Genomic DNA, 23,221 nt, shown 5'->3' with positions numbered 1-23,221 from the left:
TCGTTCATCTTCTTCCCATTCAGGCTCCGGCATCCTAGTATCCTCTGTTGGGATCTTCCATATGAGAGAGTTTGTCTGATGAACCTGCCAAGAATGGATGGGAAGAGGAAGGAGATGGCAGAGAGTCTATTACATCTCACCCTAGAGATCCTCTATCAGCTTACTGGGGAGGTGAGAGATTCTGATGACGTCACATCATGACATCATCTATACATATAATGAAATGTCCTGACTGACTGATTCATCAACGCAGAGCCGAAACTACTGAGGTTAGAAACATGAAACTTGGACAGCAGCTTCTTTTTATAATGTAGAGATCCTCTAAGAAAGGAGTTTTTGAAATTCAACCCCTAAAGGGTGGGGGGATGGGGGCAAAGTTTGTATGGGAAAACAATATCTAATGCACCTATGAACTTGTGAATCTGCTGAACGAATAATTAAACACGTATTTTATCAATTGTCGAAAACACTGACCTAAATATTTGCCCGGCTGCTACTAAGTCGCACAAACCACCATAAGTATGAGGTCAGCAGAAGTGTTATAATTATTCCCATCACTATCATGAGATAAAATGGTAAAATCATCCCAGTGATTCACCGCGTGCTCCAATATCTCCTCCTGTTAAATGTTATCTATTGCTTCCTGCTATCAGCCATTCCAGAATGAGGAGTAGATGACTGTAATGAGGGTAACAAACAAAACCATATTACCATACATATGTGTGAACTATATCCTATACGTTGTATCATACTCCGGTCATGGCCAGAGAGGTGCGTGAGGAGATATTGGAGCACGTGGGGAATCACTGGGATGACTTCAACATTTTATCTCATGATAGTGATGGGAGTAATTATAACAGTTTAGCTGATATGTCGCGGCTGCACACTTATGGGGGTTTGTGCGAGTTAGTAGCAGCTGTTCAGTGTTTGAAGCCTATCACAATGGGGAGTTGTATGGGAAGTTTGGCGTTGATGAGAATCTTGTAAATGGACTGTGTTTTACTTCTTCGTAAGATCTCTCTAACGGACATTTCTAGGTTTCCTGCCTTATGAAGCTGTGTAGAACGCACGCCCCATTCCTCAGCTTGAAAGTACTTCTAATTCTGGGGAAACGGTTAAAAAACGCCGAGCTAGATTTACTGATGGGTACAGAAGTATTAGAACAAGACGACTCAATGAAGCTGCTACTATAAGGAAGTTCACCGCGCTGCAGTGACAGATTACCAGCTAACAGATCCCCAGGTTCATAGAGCTGCAGCAGCTAAATACCAAGATAATAACCCCGAGGTCCATAGAACATCATCAGCTGAATAACCCCGAGGTCCATAGAACATCATCAGCTGAAGAACCCCGAGGTCCATAGAACATCATCAGCTGAAGAACCCCGAGGTCCATAGAACATCATCAGCTGAAGAACCCCGAGGTCCATAGAACATCATCAGCTGAAGAACCCCGAGGTCCATAAAACATCATCAGCTGAAGAACCCCGAGGTCCATAAAACATCATCAGCTGAAGAACCCCAAGGTCCATAAAACATCATCAGCTGAAGAACCCCAAGGTCCATAAAACATCATCAGCTGAAGAACCCCAAGGTCCATAAAACATCATCAGCTGAAGAACCCCAAGGTCCATAAAACATCATCAGCTGAAGAACCCCAAGGTCCATAAAACATCATCAGCTGAAGAACCCCAAGGTCCATAGAACATCATCAGCTGAAGAACCCCGAGGTCCATAGAACATCATCAGCTGAAGAACCCCGAGGTCCATAGAACATCATCAGCTGAAGAACCCCGAGGTCCATAGAACATCATCAGCTGAAGAACCCCGAGGTCCATAGAACATCATCAGCTGAAGAACCCCGAGGTCCATAGAACATCATCAGCTGAAGAACCCCGAGGTCCATAGAACATCATCAGCTGAAGAACCCCGAGGTCCATAGAACATCATCAGCTGAAGAACCCCGAGGTCCATAGAACATCATCAGCTGAAGAACCCCGAGGTCCATAGAACATCATCAGCTGAAGAACCCCGAGGTCCATAGAACATCATCAGCTGAAGAACCCCGAGGTCCATAGAACATCATCAGCTGAAGAACCCCGAGGTCCACAGAGCAGCTGTTAATAGATGTAACAGAAATAACCCAAGAAGATGATCAGAAAGGCGATCACTTCCATGGAAGGCTAGAGGTTTGTCCGCAATGTTGTACGATTCTGACGTGGATTATGAATCTGATAAAACTCTCTGGGAACTATGACTCATAAATGTATATATTGTAACGCCCTTAAGTGGAAAGAAGAGGCTCCTGGTATGTGTTACAATGGTAGTAAGGTGCACTTTATGACTGTTAAGTCTCCCAGCCACACTAAAGCACTGCGCCACCGCACGGATGCAAGCTCGTGTCTTAATAGAACTGCAATCACACTCATAGTAATTGCAAGAACAAACTCGCACAACTCCAGGCATAAATAGAAGGACTCCTTTCCCTTACTAATCAGAGAAAGTCGGGCACCCCTGTCTAAAAGCGGGGTGATCTCCCTTGTAAGGACAGCCCCACTGTATTCATCTGCGACCTGGCTATCCCGGATTAGGAACCTGGAGAGATGCATGAAACCCCGGACACGACACTGTTCACACACATTGAACACAGAACGTAACTGTTCACACGTCATGTCCTGCCATCTGTACAGACATTCAGAACATGTCGCTGTTCACACCAACACACAATGTAATTCATACCACACAGAACAGGACTGCGGATACAGCACGTCTGGCTACCTGCACAGACATAGAAAACAAGTCACTGTTCACACCTACACACAAGGTAATGCATACCACACAGAACTGGAACCCCACCCAGAACTCGCCTGAATACAGATATCAAACCATATGTTATCCAAATGTCATCACACTAAGGCAAAAGAGAGTCAGCCATCGTGCTGACAAAGGGAACAGTGTCAGGAATCACCCATCCGAGCATATATGACATCAAATGTCTGGAGACCACACCTGTCAAAGGGTAAGGGGATATTCAAAAGATGCAAACAGGGACTACAGGTTTCCAGACTGTCCTCAGGGAAGGAGAGAGAATCACTACAGACAAGCATGCACTGGGTGGGATTAACACAGAATGAGTAAAGCAGAGTAAAATGAACAGCATCTCCTAATCAAAGAAGCTGGTGATTATGTGCAGCAGACCAGGGAGATTGGCTGGCAAGAGAAACTCCTCACCCAGCCAGCTCAATAATCCCTCACCTGTGAAGGTGTGCTCCTGAAAATCCATAGAACTACAGGTCCCAGAAGCACTACCCAACATCGACTTTTGAGCCTTTGGCTGAGCCACTCTATAGCTTAATTACAGGTCTTCATTCAGAGCACCTACAGGTCAATTTATACAAATATATTTAGTTGGTGAAGATTAACAAGAAGAAAACTTGTGATGCAGCAATTTTCCTGTCGTGAAGCACAATTTGGTTAAACAGTTGCAAGCGATGCTGAACCATAAGAATCCATAGAAAAAGGACTTAAAAGGGTTGTCTCGCGGCAGCAAGTGGGGTTATACACTTCTGTATGGCCATATTAATGCACTTTGTAATATACATCGTGCATTAAATATGAGCCATACAGAAGTTATTCACTTACCTGCTCCGTTGCTAGCGTCCCCGTCGCCATGGTGCCGTCTAACTTCGGTGTCTTCTTGCTTTTTTAGACGCGCTTGTGCAGATGGATCTTCTCCCTTCGGCTGGTCTCGGAAGCATCGGCGTTTTGGCTCCGCCCCCTTGTACGCGTCATCGCGTAGCCCCGCCCCCATCACGTGCCGATTCCAGCCTCCTGATTGGCTGGAATCGACACGTGACGGGAGCGGAGCTACGCGATGACACGTACAAGGGGGCGGAGCCAAAACGCCGATGCTTCCGAGACCAGCCGAAGGGAGAAGATCCATCTGCGCAAGCGCGTCTAAAAAAGCAAGAAGACACCGAAGTTAGACGGCACCATGGCGACGGGGACGCTAGCAACGGAGCAGGTAAGTGAATAACTTCTGTATGGCTCATGTTTAATGCACGATGTATATTACAAAGTGCATTAATATGGCCATACAGAAGTGTATAACCCCACTTGCTGCCGCGAGACAACCCCTTTAACTACTCTAGAGAAAATGCCTCAAAATGGTGAAAAGTTTGAAGTTGGTATTCATTCTGATAGTATGTCGGAGGACATAAAGCGTCTGATAGTGTCCGAATTGCAAGAAAATGTTCAACGCATTATGGATAAAATTTATAATAAATGCCTGATTTCTAGTGAAGACGCAGTGTTGTCTTTGGGAGGACAATGTATAGAACACTATGGCTAACCTCAACCTACAAGATGTGATACAGACTTACAATACAGAATACCTTAGAGAGAATAGCTACAACACAATCTTCTTGGCAGAAGTAGTGTCTAATAACGTTCAGTAACTAAAGAACACTTTGCAGTTTACAATCAGAATTTAGAAAGTGCTGCGAAGGGCACGGGGCAAATATGGTTCCTAGATGCTCCTGGGGGAACCGGCAAAACATTTGTCCTAAATCTATTAGTAGCCAGAATACGGAAATATTGTGGGATAGCCTTGGCTGTCGCCTCTTCTCGCATTGCTGTCACATTACTAGATGGAGGTAAGACGGCTCATTCTGCTTTTAGATTGCCCTTAAATCTGATGCATATAGAGACCCCTCTGTGCAACATATCAAAGCAGAGTAATAAGGTGCAAATGCCGAAAGAGACTAAGCTTGTAGTAATAATAATAATAATCTTTATTTGTATAGAGCCATCATATTCCGCGGCGCTTACATAGACGGGGGATACAGAAAGACAAAAGTACAAACATTACAGAACCATGGTTACATAGTAATCAATTGATGGAAACAATAGGGGTGAGGGTCCTGCTCCAACGAGCTTACATACTACAAGTAATGGGGTGATACAGAAGGTAAAGGGGCTGGAGATGTGCACGGTATGGCGAGGTGGAGAGTGAGCGATGTTATACACAGACAATGGTCAGACATTTAGCCGTGTGACGGCAGAAACAGTATGACTGCAGGAGCGGTTTATGATGGCTAGCAGGGATTGCAGTCAGTAGGTCAGGGAGCATGTTATCAGGCGGAGTACAGAGGGGTTTGTTTAGGGAATTCGGTATGCCTCCCTGAAGAGGTGCGTTTTTAGAGCACGCCTGAAGTTCTGCGAGTCCTGCATTGCTCGGGTAGCCTTTGGTAGTGCGTTCCAGAGGACCGGTGCTGCTCTGGAGAAGTCTTGGAGGCGGGAATGAGAAGTTCGAATTAAAGGGGCGCTCAGTCTGGTTTCGTTAGCAGAGCGGAGAGCCCGGGCTGATTGATGGATTGAGATGAGGGAGGCGATATAGGGGGGCGCTGCACTGTGGAGGGCTTTGTGGATGAAGGTGGCGAGTTTAAATTGAATTCTGTATTTAACGGGCAGCCAACGAGTTGCAATAATCGAGCCGGGAGTGGATGAGGGCAACAGTAAGCGTTTTTAGCGTGTCCACAGTGAGAAAAGAGCGGATTCTTGCGATGTTCTTGAGGTGCAGCTGACATGTTCGGGCCAGAGATTGGATGTAGGGGGTAAAAGAGAGATCAGAGTCAAATATGACCCCAAGGCAGCGGGCATGTTGTCTAGGAGTTATGGTGGCACCACACACTGAGATGGAGATGTCAGGAGGAGGTCGGTTAGTGGAGGGTGGAAATACCAGCAGGTCAGTTTTAGAGAGGTTTAGTTTTAGGTAGAGAGAGGACATGGTGTTAGAGACAGCGGACAGACAGTTAGTGATATTTTGGAGTAAAGGTGCAGAGATGTCACGGGAAGAGGTGTATAGCTGGGTTTCATCAGCATAGAGGTGGTATTGGAGGCCAAATCTCCTGATGGTTTGTCCAATAGGGGCTGTGTAGATAGAGAAAAGAAGGGGGCCGAGGACAGAGCCCTGGGGGACCCCAACAGCAAGGGGAAGAGGAGGGGAGGTAGAGCCAGCAAAGGAGACACTGAAAGAGCGGTCAGATAGGTAGGAAGAGAACCAGGAGAGGGCAGTGTCCTTTAGGCCAATGGAGCGTAGCAAACTGAGGAGGAGTTTGTGGTCAACAGTGTCAAATGCTGCGCAGAGGTCGAGGAGGATCAGTAGGGAGTAATCGCCCCTCGATTTGGCTGTCAGTAGGTGATTGGATACCCTTGTAAGGGCAGTTTCTGTCGAGTGTTGAAGTCGAAAGCCAGACTGTAGGGGGTCTAGAAGAGAGTGCTCTGATAGGTAGCTTAGAAGGCGGGAGTAAACCAGGCGTTCTAGTAGTTTGGAGCTGAAGGGGAGGTTTGAGATGGGTCGGTAGTTGGCAGCATCAGTCGCGTCCAGAGTCGGCTTCTTTAGCAGTGGGGATATGATGGCGTGTTTGAAAGAAGAGGGAAAGATGCCAGAGGTCAGAGAGAGGTTGAATATAGTGGTGAGATGGGAGATGACCACTGGGGAGAAGGAACGGAGGAGGTGTGAGGGGAGGGGGTCGCTAGCGCAGGTGGTGGGGCGAGCAGAGAAGAGCAATTTGGAGACTTCTTCCTCTGTCGCTGGTCTGAGTACAGACAGTGAGCAAGGAGCTAGATGCAGTGCTGACAAGACTAGGGTCAGGGCTAATCTGGGGTTGGGAAGTTATTTCCTGACGGATGTCATCAATTTTCTTTTTGAAGTAAGCAGCCAGCTCTTCGGCACTGAGATCCGTCACCGGGGGCTGTGGTTTAGGGCTGAGAAGGGAGTGAAAAGTATCAAAGAGCCTTTTAGGGTTGTGGGATAGTGAGGAGACTAGAGAGGTGAAATAGACTTGTTTGGTGCGGTGGAGGGCAAGGTTGTAGGTTCTAAGCATGAATTTGTAGTGGAGGAAGTCTGCGGACGTTTGCGATTTCCTCCACAGCCGTTCAGCACTTCTAGAGCACCGCCGGATGAAGCGCGCTTGAGGCGTGAGCCAGGGTTACCGAGGTCTACATCGGATGGCTCGGGTCCTGGGGGGCGCCGCTTCATCCAGGGCATGTTTGAGAGCAGTGTTGTAGTGAGCGGCAGCCAGGTTGGGGCAGGTGAGGAGAAAGATGGGGGACAGAGAGGACTGTAGGGATTCAGCAAAGTTCTGGGTGTGATTGGCCTTAAGGTTCCTGTAGGTACTGTAGGTAGGTGGGTCTGGAGAGATGTTAGGGAGCGTGACAGAGAAAGAGAGGAGGTTATGATCAGAGAGCGGGAGAGGGGAGTTAGTGAAGTTGGAAGCAGAGGAGAGCCGGAGGAAGACAAGATCAAGAGTATTGCCATCCCTGTGAGTGGGAGAGGCTGTGAGTTGAGAGAGACCAAGGGAGGAGGTGAGCGATAGAAGCTGAGAGGCAGATGGGCAGTTGGGGTCATTAGTGGGGATGTTAAAATCACCTAAGATGAGGGTTGGAATTTCACAGGATAGGAAGTGGGGGAGCCAGGCAGCAAAGTGGTCCAAAAACAGGCGCGCAGCACCTGGGGGGCGGTAGATAACTGCTACTCGCATGGGCAGCGGGCGGAAAAGCCGTAGCATATGTACTTCAAAGGATGGAAAAGTGAGTGAGGGTACAGGGGGGATGACCTGGTAGGTGCATTTCGGGGAGAGAAGAGCACCTACTCCTCCGCCACGCCTGTCATCTGGTCTCGGGGTATGGGAGAACTGCAGGCCATTGTAAGACAGTGCAGCAGGGGAGGCCGTGTCAGACTGCTGTATCCACGTTTCTGTGAGAGCGAGCAGATTTAAAGATTTAGCAGTAAAAAAGTCGTGGATGGTGGGGAGTTTATTACATGCTGACTGGCAGTTCCAGAGCGCACATTTAAAGGAGTCAGGGGAGGGTATGCATGGGTTAGCAGTTGGGCTTGGGGATTTTATTAGTGAGCCCGGTAGGGGGTAATAGCTAGGAGCAGTGGAGGGTGGGCCAGGATTGGGAGAGATATCCCCAGCAGCTAGTAACAGTAGAATAGTGAGGGTTAGCAGATGGTTAGGAGATTTATGAGGATGACTGTTATTTTTGTTAGTGACATGAGGGGGTTTGAGGCTTAGTAAGAAGGTAAAGAGTGCATGCGAGCTGTGCATAGGTAAGGACAGGAGAGAGGGGCTGATGTGAATAGAGTGCCCCAGAGGTTGGCACTTGAAAGAAGTTCTGAAACAGAGCAAGAATAAGAACAGAAGTGACAGCATTAGCGATAGCTTTTAAGTGCAAAGCATTAAGGCAGAGTTTGTGGCCTACCTGTCTCCTACCCTGTCGAACTGCCATGATGGAACTGTATCATACTTTCTCCAGTATACTTAATACAGCATTATATTCGCGTGGCAGCCACCCGCGTGGCATGCATGCTTACACTGATATTATAGTGAAAGTTTAACGTACGACTAGGAAACAGCTGGGAGTGGCTAATCAGGTTCCAATTGACTAGCCAGCTGACTTTAACATTGCAAACCTAATGACCAAAGGGGGGGGGGGTGAGTGAAATTTATTGCTCTCCTTAGATAAGGAAAGCATCTCTGCAAGGATGGGTGAAAGATGCCATTTGGGGGAGGTGGATGGCAGAGGTGACTAAAAATAAAGGTTAATTTACAGATGCAAACAGATGAAATGCAAAATACACAATTCACAGCAAGCAAGCAGCACAGAGGATTTAAGCAGAGGGAGATAACAGGAGTTCAGCTTGGAGTGGGATGGTGCAGAAAAGAACGTACCAATGCAAACAGATGGGATGTAGTATGGGATGAATGCACTAAGGCTCATAAAGATGGAGTTGTAGCGCCAAGTAGAATGCTGAAAGATATAAGGGCAAATGATGGCTTAATGGGGATGTTAGGGTTTTCTTAACTGGAGACTGTCCAGTTAAACTTTACCAGTCATGTCCGGGAGAACAAGAGCCGATGAAGTAAGAACATGTTTAAAATCTTCATAATTGTGGCCTCATATTCAGAAGCTCTCCTTAATAACAGATGTGAGAGTTCTCTAAGGAGGTGACGCTTCCGATGGGCATTTTTCAGAGATTTTACTTAAATTAGGAGACGGAGAAAACTCTACACTTGAAGGTAAGATCATCCTAACCCCAAGCTTAGTCGTAGTGGTGACATCTCTTACAGAATGTACTGCTCAGGTGTACCCCGACATCTCTGACATCACAGCGAAGCCTATCAATTGGTTATGGGACTGTGCAATTTTTAACTCCCTAAAATGACAAAGCTGCTATTAATGATCTCGTGTTGAAGTTATTAGAAGGAGGAGAAATGTAATACAAGTCTACAGATTCACTACTACAAACTGATGATGCAGTGAACTATCCTGTGGAATTCCTAAACACCCCAACCCAGCCGGTCTCCCTCCTGTATAACCTAAATCTTAAGATTATAGCACCAGTCATGTTACTAAGGAACCCAAACCCTCCAAAATGATGGAATGACACCAGACTGCAAATAAGTTCTCCATCGAAATGTTATCGAGACCAAAGTAATCACTGGATTTGCTAGGTATTCTTGTATCTTGTCACCTCCAGCAGAATAGGTGGAGAGCTAGTGATGGGCTGTATCCACCCAGTGCACGCCCACACACTGCTGATTGGCTGTGTGCAGTCAGGCCCTCAAAGATCATAGCAGCATGGGGATTTTCATGCTGGCATGGCGGTTTAGGGTAAGGAGTGGTTTCAGTGTTAGGGATTACATTAGTAGCTGTTAATCCTTCCATGTCAGAGGCAGCTTCATTAACATGTAAATAGTTACAGGTAATAATATAGCCTCAACAGTTAAACCAACCCTGACCCTAAGCCTCCATGCCAGGCACACTGTCACCCAGCGCTGTCCCCGTTCCCCTCCAGCTTCCCTGTCCCCCTCCCTCTCTTATCCAGCGCTGTTTTCCGCTGATCCCCCGCTCATGCTGTGTCCCTGCTCCCCTGCAGCCTTCTGCACAGTCCCCCGTCCCCCTCCCTCACTCTCTCGGTCACTGTTAGCCAGCAGTGTGCTGCTGCCAGGGCCGCTCCCCCGGTGTCCACCGCTGCTGCCCATTGCAGGGAGGCCAGCGGGGAAGCCGCTCTGCCGACACCGCTCCCTCACTGTCCGCCATCGCTACCCAGTCCAGGGATAAGAAGGAGCTGTTACACCGGGGAAGCCGCTGGAGCGCCGGGCAAGCCGCTGTAAGTAATTGCCAGGACCTGAGAGGGGGGCATGGCTGGGCTGTCAAGCAGACAGTATCTTTTCACCACCCTCACTTCTGGTGGTTACAAGATACAAGAATACCAATGTGATAAAGGGGAAACTTCATTTGTACCACGAATACCACTAATACCGACTGAGTACCCGTTGGAGTTCAAAGCCTGCCGTTCCCCCTCAAGGTCTGCTTTGCAATGACGATCAATAAATCGCAGAAGCAATCATTGAAGTTAGCCGGAATAGACTTGACGAAGGACTGTTCACCCGATCAGTTCTATGTGGCTGTTCCAGAGTGAGTTCCACTAGCAGTCTGGTGGTCCTTGTACCTGGAGGTAATACTACGAATGTCGTTTACAAAGAGGTCCTTCACTAATAGGATTATATTACAGGTATTATTAGAATGGTTTATATAATAAACACCGAAGATATATGATAAAGAAAGATAAAGGTTTATAACATAAGTTAATTAGCGACGGGTTAGCAACATAATAATTATGAAGATAGTTACGATTTGTAGCATCTAGAAAGTGTGATACGAATTTCGTGAGGAAGAGGTCAAGGGCAAAAGCTGGTTCTTCTATATGATAACAGATGGACATGACTGAGAAGGTGAGGGACTCTGTAGATGTATGTAACACCGTTTATTAGTCCGTCTCTCATCAGGATTATACAGCAGTGAAGAAGACCTCTAGTGAGCGCTGGCAGAACTTTGTGTCTGAAGGTCATGGAAGAACCCTGAGCCCAATAACGGGGCCTTCAACTCACTACCCAATACATGAGGACTTCAATGGGCAGAAGATCCTGGAACATGTCCACAAGATGACTGAGCTGCTGACAGGAGAGGTGAACACTGCGGGGAATGGGGGACATTATACAGTAACAGGAGGGCTGTGGAGGATGACTGTATATTGTGTTGTCAGGTTCCTATAAGGTGTCAGGACGTCTCCGTCTATTTCTCCATGGAGGAGTGGGAGTATTTAGAAGGCCACAAGGATCTGTACAAGGAGGTCATGATGGAGGATCAGAAGCCCCTCACATCACAAGGTAATAGACATATAGAAGTATACATGACCTTAAGTACTTGAAGATGGGGTCCAGTCACTGTATGTGTGTCTTACAGATAGATCCGGTAAGAGGACATCACCAGAGAGCCGCCCCAGTCCTCTCCATCCACAGGATTATCTGGTACGTGGAGAAACTCCCTATAATCTGTAGAAGGCTCTGAAGGTTCTGCATTCAATACCAAATTGCCCCCAACCCTTTGAGACGGACGTTCAGTTTAAACGCAGAAAACGACTGAATGGCGAACAAGAATCATGCGCTTCTCATTTGTTGTTCAGTTTCAGCCACCATAAGGATCAGCGGCGTCTTGTGCGCTTATCCTGCAGTTTAACCCCTGATGGTTCACTGTGTGACATAGGAATGTGGAACAATGAATGATTAGCGGACGAGAACTGCAGGATTGTCAACGAGAAACAGGCTGCCGAGTGCGGATGTGCTGGTGATGGCGTTAGCAGCTCGTTCGCTCGTCGTGCAAACAAGAATTGTGCAGTCCTCATCCCGTGTAAAACAAGTATAACAATAATGAATAGGTCTAAGGGGGTTTTTACATGGAACGATTATCGTACAAAAAAAAAATTTAAAAATCGCTGCATCATTCGAATTTCAATGATAATTGTTCAGTGTAAACATGACCAACGACTGTAAGACGAGGGAGAATTGTTTTTGGTTCTTTAAAAGGCATAAAAATCATTGTTCGCTCATTTACAGATTGTTGCGTGTAAACAGCGATTGTTCAGTCATTCACATTCACTGTATAAACAAGCTGCACAAGCGAATGAGCAAACTCCGTCGTCAGTCACTCCTGTGAATCGCTTAATGCAAAAGTCTCCTAACAGAAATTGCTTTCTGCACTGACACAACTCAAGGCCTCTTTCACACGGCCATTGGCATATTTTACGTGCGCCTGCCAGTGTCGTAAAAACAAGTGAGCGGGTGCACAAAATGTAATGCATATATGCTGAGCCCGCAATGTCATTGGGTGGGGGAAGACAGTTTACCTCTACTAAGCTGTTCTCCCCTTCCCTCCCCCTCACCGGCTGTCTGCAAGGGGAGAAGGCGGGACGGGGTGGGAGCTAGTGTGCTAAGCCAGCAAGAGGCGGAGAGGCGGAGAGAAGGGCGAGGGAGTTGAGCAGTCAAGGTGCTAAACTCCCTCTCACCTCCCCTCTTTGGCAGCGGTCATTGGCTCCCATAGGAGTCTATAGTAGCAGCCATATTCTGTCCGGGAAAGATGGTTCCAGGACTATCCTTCCTGCCCGGCGTAAAAGCGTCCGGCGCTATATTGGTCAGCTGGGCGCTTTATATGAAAGTGGTCGATACATCAGCAGTTCTGAGGCCGTCTGGAGAATTCTGGGGTTTCCCATACATGAAAGGTTTCCAACAGTCGTTCATCTCGCTGTTCCTTCCTACTATGTATGGAAATGTAAGTTAGACCTGCAGCTGGCTCCCTCATATAACTACTGCTGTCCTGTCATTACTGGTCATTCTGCTAATTAACCATCTTCTCCGCTCATCTAACACGTTCCTCTACATCTGTCTGACTTTTACAGTATTTGTTTCCCAGCTTTTCCCTCAGGGTAATGATCTGAAGAATATTGATGCTGCAGCCATAGTGGTAAAAGAAGAGGTAAATGTGAGGGGTGATGAGCGGTGGAAGGAGGAGATCCCTACAGACACCCGCCCAGGTGAGTAGTAACCACGGAGTAATGCAGAGAACAGTCACATCTTCTGCTCTTTCATCACCTGCAATGTTTTTGTGTTACATTTTTAAGCTCTGCGTTCTGTCAGATTGTTCAGCTGCGTATTCATCCATTTAGCCGAAACACAAATTAAATGTGGATGAAAATGTGATATCGCTATAGGAGATAAACCGTGATGAGGATTTATATATGCTGATCTCTTAAAAGGGTGTGTTTAGGGATTCCTATATATGACAGATCATTGTGTGGAAGTACAAAGGTGCAGCTGTAAGCCAAGCAAGGGTACATAACCCTGTCTTGTTAAACGGAAGCCATTCATAGGCCTCATGTCTGCACACAATGTAGATACTTGGAGGAAGTGCTAGGACAGTATGGTTGGGGACAACAGCTAACCACCGGGCCGAAACAATATCTACTGTCTTGTATTGTAATGACTGCAAGACCGATGACTGACCTGCAGTAATTACAGGGGGAATGGCTTTTACTTCTGGTCCTCCTCTTATACACTGGGTGTTGGGTGATAAGTTGCCCACACACATGTGGCAGGTGTGCAGAGAGTGGGGCTGCTGCACTGCTGCTTGGGGTCTGGGGCAATTAATCCCGTTGGGTAGACATGTTGCTGCGGTCATTTTCTGAGGGCTGAAGTGAATGTGCATTTCTGCCTTTCTCGGTTGACAACGATCGGTTAAGGATCAGCCAAGCGTTTTCATACCATCTAACTCCTGAGGATACATATTCCTCCTGTGATAATGTGCTGGAGCTCACCGCTATGTTTGGGGTGTTGGCAGGTCTTACAATTCGAACATATTGAGGGTAATGGCTACATATGACATAGTTTCTGCAGCTATGGGACTATGTGTACGTCTCCACCAATATTTATGTGTCCCTGATTTATGGAAAGCCTTAACAATAATCTCATGATGCTTTACAACTTATTGTCCCAACTCTTCATTTAGCACATCATAGATTCCCTCTATACTGAGGATTGTCCATAACAGTAGAGACAGCCTTCCAAGCATTCCTCCGGCTCTGGAGCTAAAACCTTTTTTGCAATGACTAGCTTGTATCCACGTCTCTTTTTCTTCCAATTTGACTAAATTGGCAGTTGTCAACTGGATCCGGTATGGACTGTCAAATGTTGGTTCAAAACTTTATCTGACATGACTTTTGAGGACAACCCGGTCCTGGAAACAAAATATGTGACCCCTCTTTTAAGTCTGAATCTGGAATGAAGGAAACTTCAGGTTTATGAGTGACAGTTAACTTCTGATGCAAGGCACTCACAGGGGAGTAAGGTCCCCATGCTGGGCCTGGAGGTGTTGGGGAAAACATAAGCGTGTTACAAAGGCCCTACCCAATATAATTTCATATTGGGACAGCTTGATGTTTCTATTATGTATTGTTCTTGCTAAGTAGAGGGCTAATAAAATATGTACCTCTATTACTTAGTATGACTTCTGATATACCATATGTACAAATTTTTTTGTTCAACAGTTTCTTTTTTTTTTTATTCTACAAGACACACCTCTAGCTAATCTGAGAAATGGTCTATGCAATCCAACACAAATTCCAAGAAACCTACCTTGGGTGTCACATCCACCCAGGATGCGCTGGATCTGTAACATGTAGATATCAAAGAAACTCGCACTAAACAGTGACAAACAATATAGATAACCACAATATGGAGAACACTGTCCCTAAATAACCTAACCCAGGGAAGGGTCCTGCCTATATGCAGGTAACCCGTCCTGACAAGGACGAACCTTGCCACGTTCCTTGGCCACAGGCTGACTTTTCTTGGAAGAGGACAAAACGAAGAAACAAAATGAAAAGCTAAACCTCTGTACTTAGCTTTAGAAGACACAGGTAACCAGTACTTCAAGCTCCTAGCTCTGACTATAGCCAAAGCCAGGGAGAGACTTAAATAAATGATCTCAGAGCTAAGCATCAGACCAGGCTAAATAAACCTGCCAAATACCCAGAGGTGAGGTCAAGCATGTTTCACCTAACACCCCTCCCACCAGGCCAGAAGACCGGGAAATGCACACAAAACCTGCAAGAGACCCATCTAGAAAGAAAGTGATCTCAGAACTGCCACCACATTAGGGAGCTGTATGTAGTCAATCTGCAGTCACTGGAACGGGTAGTCTGGCCTTGAAGTAACAGTGAGGAGGTACTTGGCCAACTTTGGCTCGTTTTTTTTCGAGCACAAGCCATGCATCTCTGCAGAAACCTAGTTGCTGCATTGTTACATTTTGGGGCAATCCAATCAGAAGACAATACACCACACATTATCTGCTTTGACTGATGTGTTGGTCCATGGCTCAAATATGATATCGTAGAGTAGAGCGTTTGGGGGAGGCACTAGTGTTTAACTGTCCTCCAGAGTCCTTTCTCATCCAGTTCTATTTTTTCTTTTTACCCCAAAGGGCTGGTTCCTGCAAAAGGAACAACAAAGAAATATTCAGACTCTTTTTAGTTCCAACCAGGTGGTTGTCTGATGTATCCAGTGGGAGTAGGGCTGCCACTTTGGCTGCTGAATCCGCCCTTCGATCCCTAGGGCCCTTTAGAGTTGTTTTACAGGTATGAGCCTGGACCTTGATAACAGCTACCTGCTCGGAAACATCTAAATCCTGATACAACAAGGATACCACCTCTGCATTTCAGATCGGTTTACCTGATGATTATACAAAATTTCTACTGCATCACAAGGGTGCAAAATAAAAAGCAATTTTAAGCAGCATTCCTCAAGACGGTGCAGACAGGCTGCTGCATCCTCCGTTTGATCCCCTAGGGCAGTGGTGGCGAACCTATGGCACGCGTGCCAGAAGCGGCACTCAGAGCCTTCCCAGCTGGCACTCGCTGCCGTCGGACGCTCACCACATTAGTAAATACCGGCAGGGGTGCTGCAGCTCCCCTGCTGGTATGCACTCAGCAGCACTGCTAGAGGCGCTGATCCCAGCGCACACTGTGATGTCAGTGTGCAGCCGGGATCCTCCTCCCCCCTCCTCTGACGTCTCCTACTTGGTTCCACGAGAGCAGGGAAGGGAGGTGGTGTCCGGAAGCACGTCACAGCGTGCTCCTGGGATGAGTGACAGCAACAGCGCCAAGCAGAAAAGGTGGGGGGGGGGGGTATTTGGGTCTCAGAGGGTGGTAGGGGCGCTATTATTACAGGGGCCACTGTGGTATGTCACTATTACTACTGGGGATGCTGTGAAGTGTCACTATTACTACTGGGGACCACTGTGGGGTGTCACTATTACCGCTGGGGCTGCTGTGGGATGTCACCATTACTACTGGGCTGATGTGGGATGTCACTATTACTACTGGGGCCACTGTGGGATGTCACTATTACTACTGGGCTGATGTGGGATGTCACTATTACTACTGGGGCCACTGTGGGATGTCACTATTACTACTGGGGCCACTGTGGAATGTCACTATTACTACTGGGGCCACTGTGGAATGTCACTATTACCACTGGGGCCACTGTGGGATGTCACTATTACCACTGAGACTACTGTGTGGTGTCACTATTACTACTTGGGGGGGCCACGGTGGGATGTCACTATTACGACTGGGGCCATGGAGCGGTGTCACTATTACTGCTGGGGCTGCTGTGCGGGGTCACTATAACCACTAAAGCCACTGTGGGGGGGGGGGGGGGTCACTATAAGCGCGGGGGCTGCTCTGGGGTTGTCACCCTTACTGCTGGGGCCACTCTGGGGGGGGTCAATATCACTGCTGGGATATGTTTACACAAGGTGGAAATGCTGCAGAATGTCCTCAGCGAAAACTTCCGTGGCAAATTCCACAGCATTTCCGCATTCAAAAGAAGTCAAAATCTGCACCCAGTCTATTTTGAAACAGCCTTGTCCTTTTAAGAACGACGGAGGTAAAAATCATACGTCGTGATAAGCCCCGCCCCCTGATATGTTGGCACTTTACAATAAATAAGTGGTTTTTTTAGTTGCAGTTTGGGCACTCGGTCTCTAAAACGTTCGCCATCACTGCCCTAGGGCCTCTAGAGTCATTTCCTTGTTATGAGCCAGGACCTTGATTACAGCTACCTGTTTGAGAAGAGCTAAAACCTGATAACACAAGGATACAACTTCTTCATTCCAGATTGGATTTCCTGATGATTCAACAAAATTTCTACTGCACCACGAGGGTGCAAAATCAAAAGCAATTTTAAGAGGTGGAGACATTAACCATCTTACCATTAGCCAGTTTTACACCCTTCAGGAAGCGCCATCAGCTTGGCCTCCTGAGTGGACATCCCAGGAGGGATTGGTTGCTTTCCACATACGTCTTTGTTGGTTACCACTGCATAGCCTGTTTTTGTTTGCCACATTTTCTCCCCCCTTTTTGTAATTTCAGTTGAAGCAATGAAGCTGAATTTAGAACTATACATCTTGTCATTGTGATATCTGAGGGTGATATTTTGCTTACCCACTTTCACAGTGCCTGGAGCCATCTAGGAAAAACTCTATCTTCAGTAGCTATGGGAGTTTCAATAACACTTTGAAGACCCCTGGTGTCATTTTCCATTAACTCTAAAATGCATCTACATTCGATGTCCCACATTTTCTCTCCCCTCTTTTCCAAATTCAGACAGCCAATTTAGGCATACCTGTTGGATTCAGAGTTATACATCTTCTAATTGTGATATCTGAGGGTGCTATTTTGGGAGGGACAGGCAGTCATAGATGGGTTGCAGAAGACTGGAGACTTCAGGTATCCATTCTCTGCAATAAACAACCAATCTCAGGAAAGTACAGTGCACAGTTCCTGTGGGTTTCTGAGGAGTGGTATAGCATGAACTGCCTAAGTTCTGTTAGTAGTAATTTTCCTAGTACCTCGTGAGGTTGTTTCGGACGTTTGGTATATAATATGTATGGTTTTGGATTACAGGGCGCGTATAGCAATGGTTTTGGTTGGCATCGGCTTTGGGTTATTTTCTTTCTTATGTATATATTGTTGTTTTATTCTGTATTTTTGATTACATTCATATGTCCCCCATGATGTCATATAAGACCTCCCGGGGGCATTCACATGTTTGATTTTTTTTTTTATTTGCCTTTTTTGCACTGTAGCTAAGACATCCATAGGAGTATCCGTTACAGGAGGAAACATCCCCTGTAGTGACAATAGTCACTGGCAGAGCTGATCAGGGTCTGCAGGGACCCTGCAGCTCTGCTGTAGCAGGGAATCCCCACGGTCGCGTGACCCCTGGGCTCGTGTAGTGGAAGAAACACTTCCACTTTCACTTTTTAGTACATAGTGCTCATTGAGCACTGTGTACTAAAGAAAGGAGGAGGCAGAAAGGTTTAAAACCCACTTCTCCCTCCTCCTCTGGTTTATCAGCTGTGACTAACAGTTGACAACCGGTCCTGCTTCTGATTGATTACAGAAGCAGGAGGCTTTAATCCGTGCCGTAATTTTACATATGGCTGGGCTTTAATCTTAAGACCAAGCGCCGTAAATTTACAGTGCTTGGTCCTAAATGGGTTAAAATATGAAAAAAAAACAATAAATGTTTAATATACCATGTACTTGTGTTGTCCACGCATCAAAACAAAAAAATACACTATATGGACAAAAGTATTTGGACACTACAGAAAATCTGCAAATATGCAAATACTGAGCTTGACAAACGGTATGCTGGGAAGGGCATGGGTAAAATAAAAATCTGCTAACGTTGTAATAACTATTGATTCATCTGATTGAGCACTTATGGGACGAACTGGAGTGACGGGTACGACACCACCACCCACGCCCATCTTCACAACAATCTCTTCTCCTAGCCTTGTACGAGGCATGGCGAGCTGTTCCTGCCCAGACTATTAGAGAACTTGTGGAAAGTATGTCTCGATGTGTTGCTACTGTACTACAAGCAAAAGGAGGGCCTACACGTTACTAAATTAAATAATAAAGCACTTTTTCTGGTAAAACATGCAGTTTCCAAATACTTTTGTGTATTTACACACATATACCTTGCTCTCAAATGGAGATGTACTTCTCTGCTAGTTTGGTCTGTGTTTAGGAGGGACAATACTTCCCTCCCTCCTCTTACATCATCTACCTCCACCCCTTGGGGTCTGGCTAACTATTTGAGCATGTCTCTTAAATTCTATTTCCAGCCGTCCAGCGATACAGATACCATATAACATATATATGGGCCCTTCACACAACACACAGATTCACAAAAGTAACACATCCACACAGTCTAGTCATCCACACCAAGTACACTCATTGATAATGCGGAAAGTGAAATAGAGACAGAGGTCTGCACCTTTTCTCAGGACAACAGAGACAAGTAAACACATAAGAACAAGATTCTTACGCACCGCGGTTTTGTTTCTGTCTGGTATCTACCATCCAGAGTCCTTGTCAGACCTTAGAACATTCCACTTGCCCGCATATTCTCCACCAAGATGTCAGAATATACGTTCAATTTAGCTGATACTCAATGGTTATCATAGACTTATGAATCAGATAAGCCTAACTATTGATTGATACATCAGAGAAGAATATGAGAAACACTTAAAGGGGTTGTCCCGTGAAATCAAGTGGGGTTATACACTTCTGTATGGCCATATTAATGCACTTTGTAATATACATCATGCATTAAATATGAGCCATACAGAAGTTATACACTTACCAACTCCGTTGCTGGTGTCCCCGTCTCCATGGCTCTGACTAATTTCTGCAGCTTCTGGCTTCTTTAGACGCGCTTGCGCTGTCCGGTCTTCTGCTCCGTGCTCGCGCCGGAGAGCTGGATTTCTCCGCGTCATCGTAGCTCCGCCTCCGTCACGTGGTGCCGATCAGCCAATTAGGTGGTTGTAATCGGCAGTGGAACGCAAGACATCCACAGTACACCATGGGAGAAGACCCGCGGTGCACCATGGGAGAAAACCGCGGTGCATCATTGGGAAAGGACCGGCGGCCATCTTTAAAAGAAGAAAAGAAGAAACTGCCCGAACGGGGATGCAGGTAAGCGATTTAAAAAAAATAAAAATAAAAAAATAACAAAGGGATTGTTTTTAACGGGGCACAATGTGGGGGTAGGTAGAAAAAAAAATTTGATTTCGCCGCGGGACAACCCCTTTAAGTGATGTTTCCAAGCTCTTCTGAAGTGTTTAATTATTTGCATAGATTATATAGAGAAATGCAAAGCAGTGATAATAATCGTTCAACTCAAGTCACACAAGTGCAGCATTTTTATGCAAATCACAAACAAGATCATCTATGATATTTGCATACATTAGTTTATTTCACATCCCCTCCACAAACTGCTTCTAGCCAGTCTGTTCTACTCCTGACCATTTTCTTGAGTCTTTTAAATTAACTATATTAGCCTTGGAGGATAATGTCCAAAAGTCAAGAGAATTTTATTAACCCCGGGGGATAATGTGCAGAAACAACTGTTAGATTACTCTTATACCAGTGATAACTTGGGTGATTATTGCCCCATGTGAAGGTACCTTAGCTGTCAAACCCCTGTGAATGTAGCTGGCAGGTGTCATCTGCTTCAAACAACCAGCACCCACTGGGTAAGCAGCGGGCACATCTCCTGAGCACACTTCATATTCATCCTGCACTAATGTTATCTACATGTAAGTCACAGAGGGGGGAATGGGTTAATTATTGAAATTTGCTTCAAGCCTTCAAATTTTGTTTAAAAATTATACAAATATTATAAAATATCAAATATATATATATTTTTTATTCAAAAATACATTTTATTGTTGGCAGATGCCGGTACCAGGAGCTATGGGGAATATCGGATGTCTTCAAATCTTAACGCAGAAGACTGCAATATTGCCCAGGATACATTAGAAGAGCCCACTATTATCCCAGATAAACCCTCAGCCGTTCACAGCAAACATCTATCATCTGATCCTGCTACACAGGTCCTGCTTTCTGATGCATCACAGACTACTGAGCCAGATAAAAGTCACCGCAGGGATGTTGAATATCAAAAAGCTCCCACAGAGGAGAAGGCATTCTTACATTCAGAAAGTGGAAGATGTTTTATAAATAAATTAGATCTTGTTCCACATGAGAGAAGCCACACAGGGGCGAAGCCATTGTCATGCTCAGAATGTGGAAAATGTTTTGCTGAGAAATCACAACTTGTAAGACATCAGAGAACTCACACAGGAGAGAAGCCATTTTCATGTTCTGAATGTGGAAGATGTTTTGCTGAGAAATCCTATCTTGTTAGACACCAGAGAAGTCACACAGGAGAGAAACCATATTCATGTCCTGAGTGTGGAAAATGTTTTATCCAAAAATCAGATCTTGTTAGACATCAGAGAACCCACACAGGGGAAAAAACATTTTCATGTTCTGAGTGTGGGAAATGTTTTAGCCAGAAATCAGTTCTTCTTACACATCAGAGAACTCACACAGGGCAGAAACCATTTTTATGCTCAAAATGTGGAAAATGTTTTATCCAGAAATCAGGTCTTGTTGCACATCAGAGAACTCACTTAGGGGAGAAGCTATTTTCATGTTCAGAATGTGGGAAATTTTTTTTCAAGAAATCAGGTCTTTTTACACATCAGAGAACTCACACAGGGGAGAAACCATTTTCTTGCTCAGAATGTGGAAAATGTTTTGCTGAGAAATCACACCTTATTAGACATCAGAGAACTCACACAGGGGAGAAACCATTTTCATGTTCAGAATGTGGGAAATGTTTTAGCCAGAAATCAGTTCTTCTTTCACATCAGAGAACTCACACTGGGGAGAAACCATTTTCATGCTCAAAATGTGGAAGATGTTTTGCTGAAAAATCACATCTTGTTACACATGAGAGATCTCACACAGGGGAGAAGCCATTTTCATGTTTAGAATGTGGGAAATGTTTTTCCCATAAATCAGTTCTTGTTAGACATCAGAGAACTCACTCGAAGACATTTTCATGTAATCAGTGTGGGAAATGTTTTACCCTGGAATCAAGTCTTGTTCTACATGAGGTAAATCACAAATAAGTTAATGATTATATGCATGTTCAGAATGTGGGAAATATTTTACCCAGCAATCCTATTTTGTTAGACATTAGAGGGCTCACGCAGGGGCTGAGCCAGGTTCAGGTCCTGAATGTGGGAAATGTTTTACCTTGAATTCAGATCTGGTTAGACATCAGAGAATCCACATGGGACAAAGCCATTTTCATGTGCAGGATGTTGGAACATTATGGCATTAAATGAATGCTTGTTTAATAGCATTATCCCAGTGAACACCATAAAAAATGATTTAAAGAATTTCAGAATTGCAATTTTTGTTAATTAAGCCTTCAGAAAAAATGGCATAAGGAGTGATCAAAATGTTATGTTCCCAAAAAATGGGATCAATCAAGACTAGAACTGTTTTCCCCAAAAAAATGCTCATTGAGAGTTGTTGGGAAAATAAAATTGCTATTGCTCTTGGAATGTGGTGACATAATCAATTTTTTTTTTTCATTTTTTTAGTTTTCTAGGACAGGGTCCTAGAACATATATGTGTTATGATGGATAGAAGGGATACTCCAGTGGCACAACATATCTATCAAGAACATGGGGGAAATCCAGATTGCTTAAAGGGGTTTTCCAGGGTAATACTATTGATGACCTATCATCAGGATAGGCTTCCACTCCAACTTCTGCGTATTTGCGACGCTGGCAGCATACGCCTGCTCAGTTGATTGGTTGGGGTTCCAAGCGATAGACCCTGGCCAATCAACTAGATGACCTATCGTGATAATAGGTCATCAATAGTATTTCCCTGGAAAACCCCTTTAAGGTTTATAGCATTAGAAGTACTGTTTCTTTCTTGGGGGTGGTGGGTGGGTATAAACGGATTTTGCACAGAGAGAGTTAGTGAGATTTTAGATTAAGGGCACGTTTCCATAGAACAACCTGTTGGCTGCAAATGCTCGACAGGTCGTCCCAGCAATAATCATTCCTGTGCTTTTACAACATGATGTTCAGGTCTGGTGACTGTGCTGGCTAGGGAAGATGCTGAACCCCATCTTCATAGTCCTGAAACCACACCTGGACATAGCAAGCTGCATAGATAGGGGTATTACCATCATGGAAAATAGCATCTCTGTGAGAAGACCATGCCTGCACTGTCTGAACCATTGGTTGGACCTGATTGGACAGAATGTCACTATCATCCTTGGCAATTGCCTTCCCTTTCAAGGTGTTGAAGGGGGCTGCAAAAAAACGTGATTGCTACCCAAATAATGACAGATTCACCACAATGGTTGACTATG

At 45.5% G+C, this 23,221-nt stretch overlaps 1 protein-coding gene across 2 annotated transcripts; it reads left to right on the top strand.

Annotated features, from left to right (window-relative positions):
* Positions 1-28: 28 nt before the first annotated feature.
* On the top strand, positions 29-22,343 carry LOC136620473 (oocyte zinc finger protein XlCOF22-like). Of its 2 annotated transcripts, none has more exons than XM_066595263.1 (6): positions 29-171; positions 10,859-11,038; positions 11,116-11,239; positions 11,316-11,380; positions 12,819-12,939; positions 20,713-22,343. In XM_066595263.1, exons 1-6 carry the CDS (start codon positions 79-81, stop codon positions 21,954-21,956), a joined length of 1,827 nt encoding a protein of 608 aa, XP_066451360.1. In that variant the 5' UTR covers positions 29-78; the 3' UTR covers positions 21,957-22,343. The 2 variants fall into 2 exon arrangements, with proteins under 2 accessions (XP_066451360.1, XP_066451359.1); XM_066595262.1 differs by having other exon boundaries at positions 10,844-11,038.
* Positions 22,344-23,221: the final 878 nt, after the last annotated feature.

This window comes from Eleutherodactylus coqui, chromosome 3 (assembly GCF_035609145.1).
Source record: "Eleutherodactylus coqui strain aEleCoq1 chromosome 3, aEleCoq1.hap1, whole genome shotgun sequence".
NCBI lineage: Eukaryota > Metazoa > Chordata > Amphibia > Anura > Eleutherodactylidae > Eleutherodactylus > Eleutherodactylus coqui.
The sequence above is the reverse complement of the archived record's forward strand: the minus strand, read 5'-3'. Positions and strand labels throughout refer to the sequence as shown.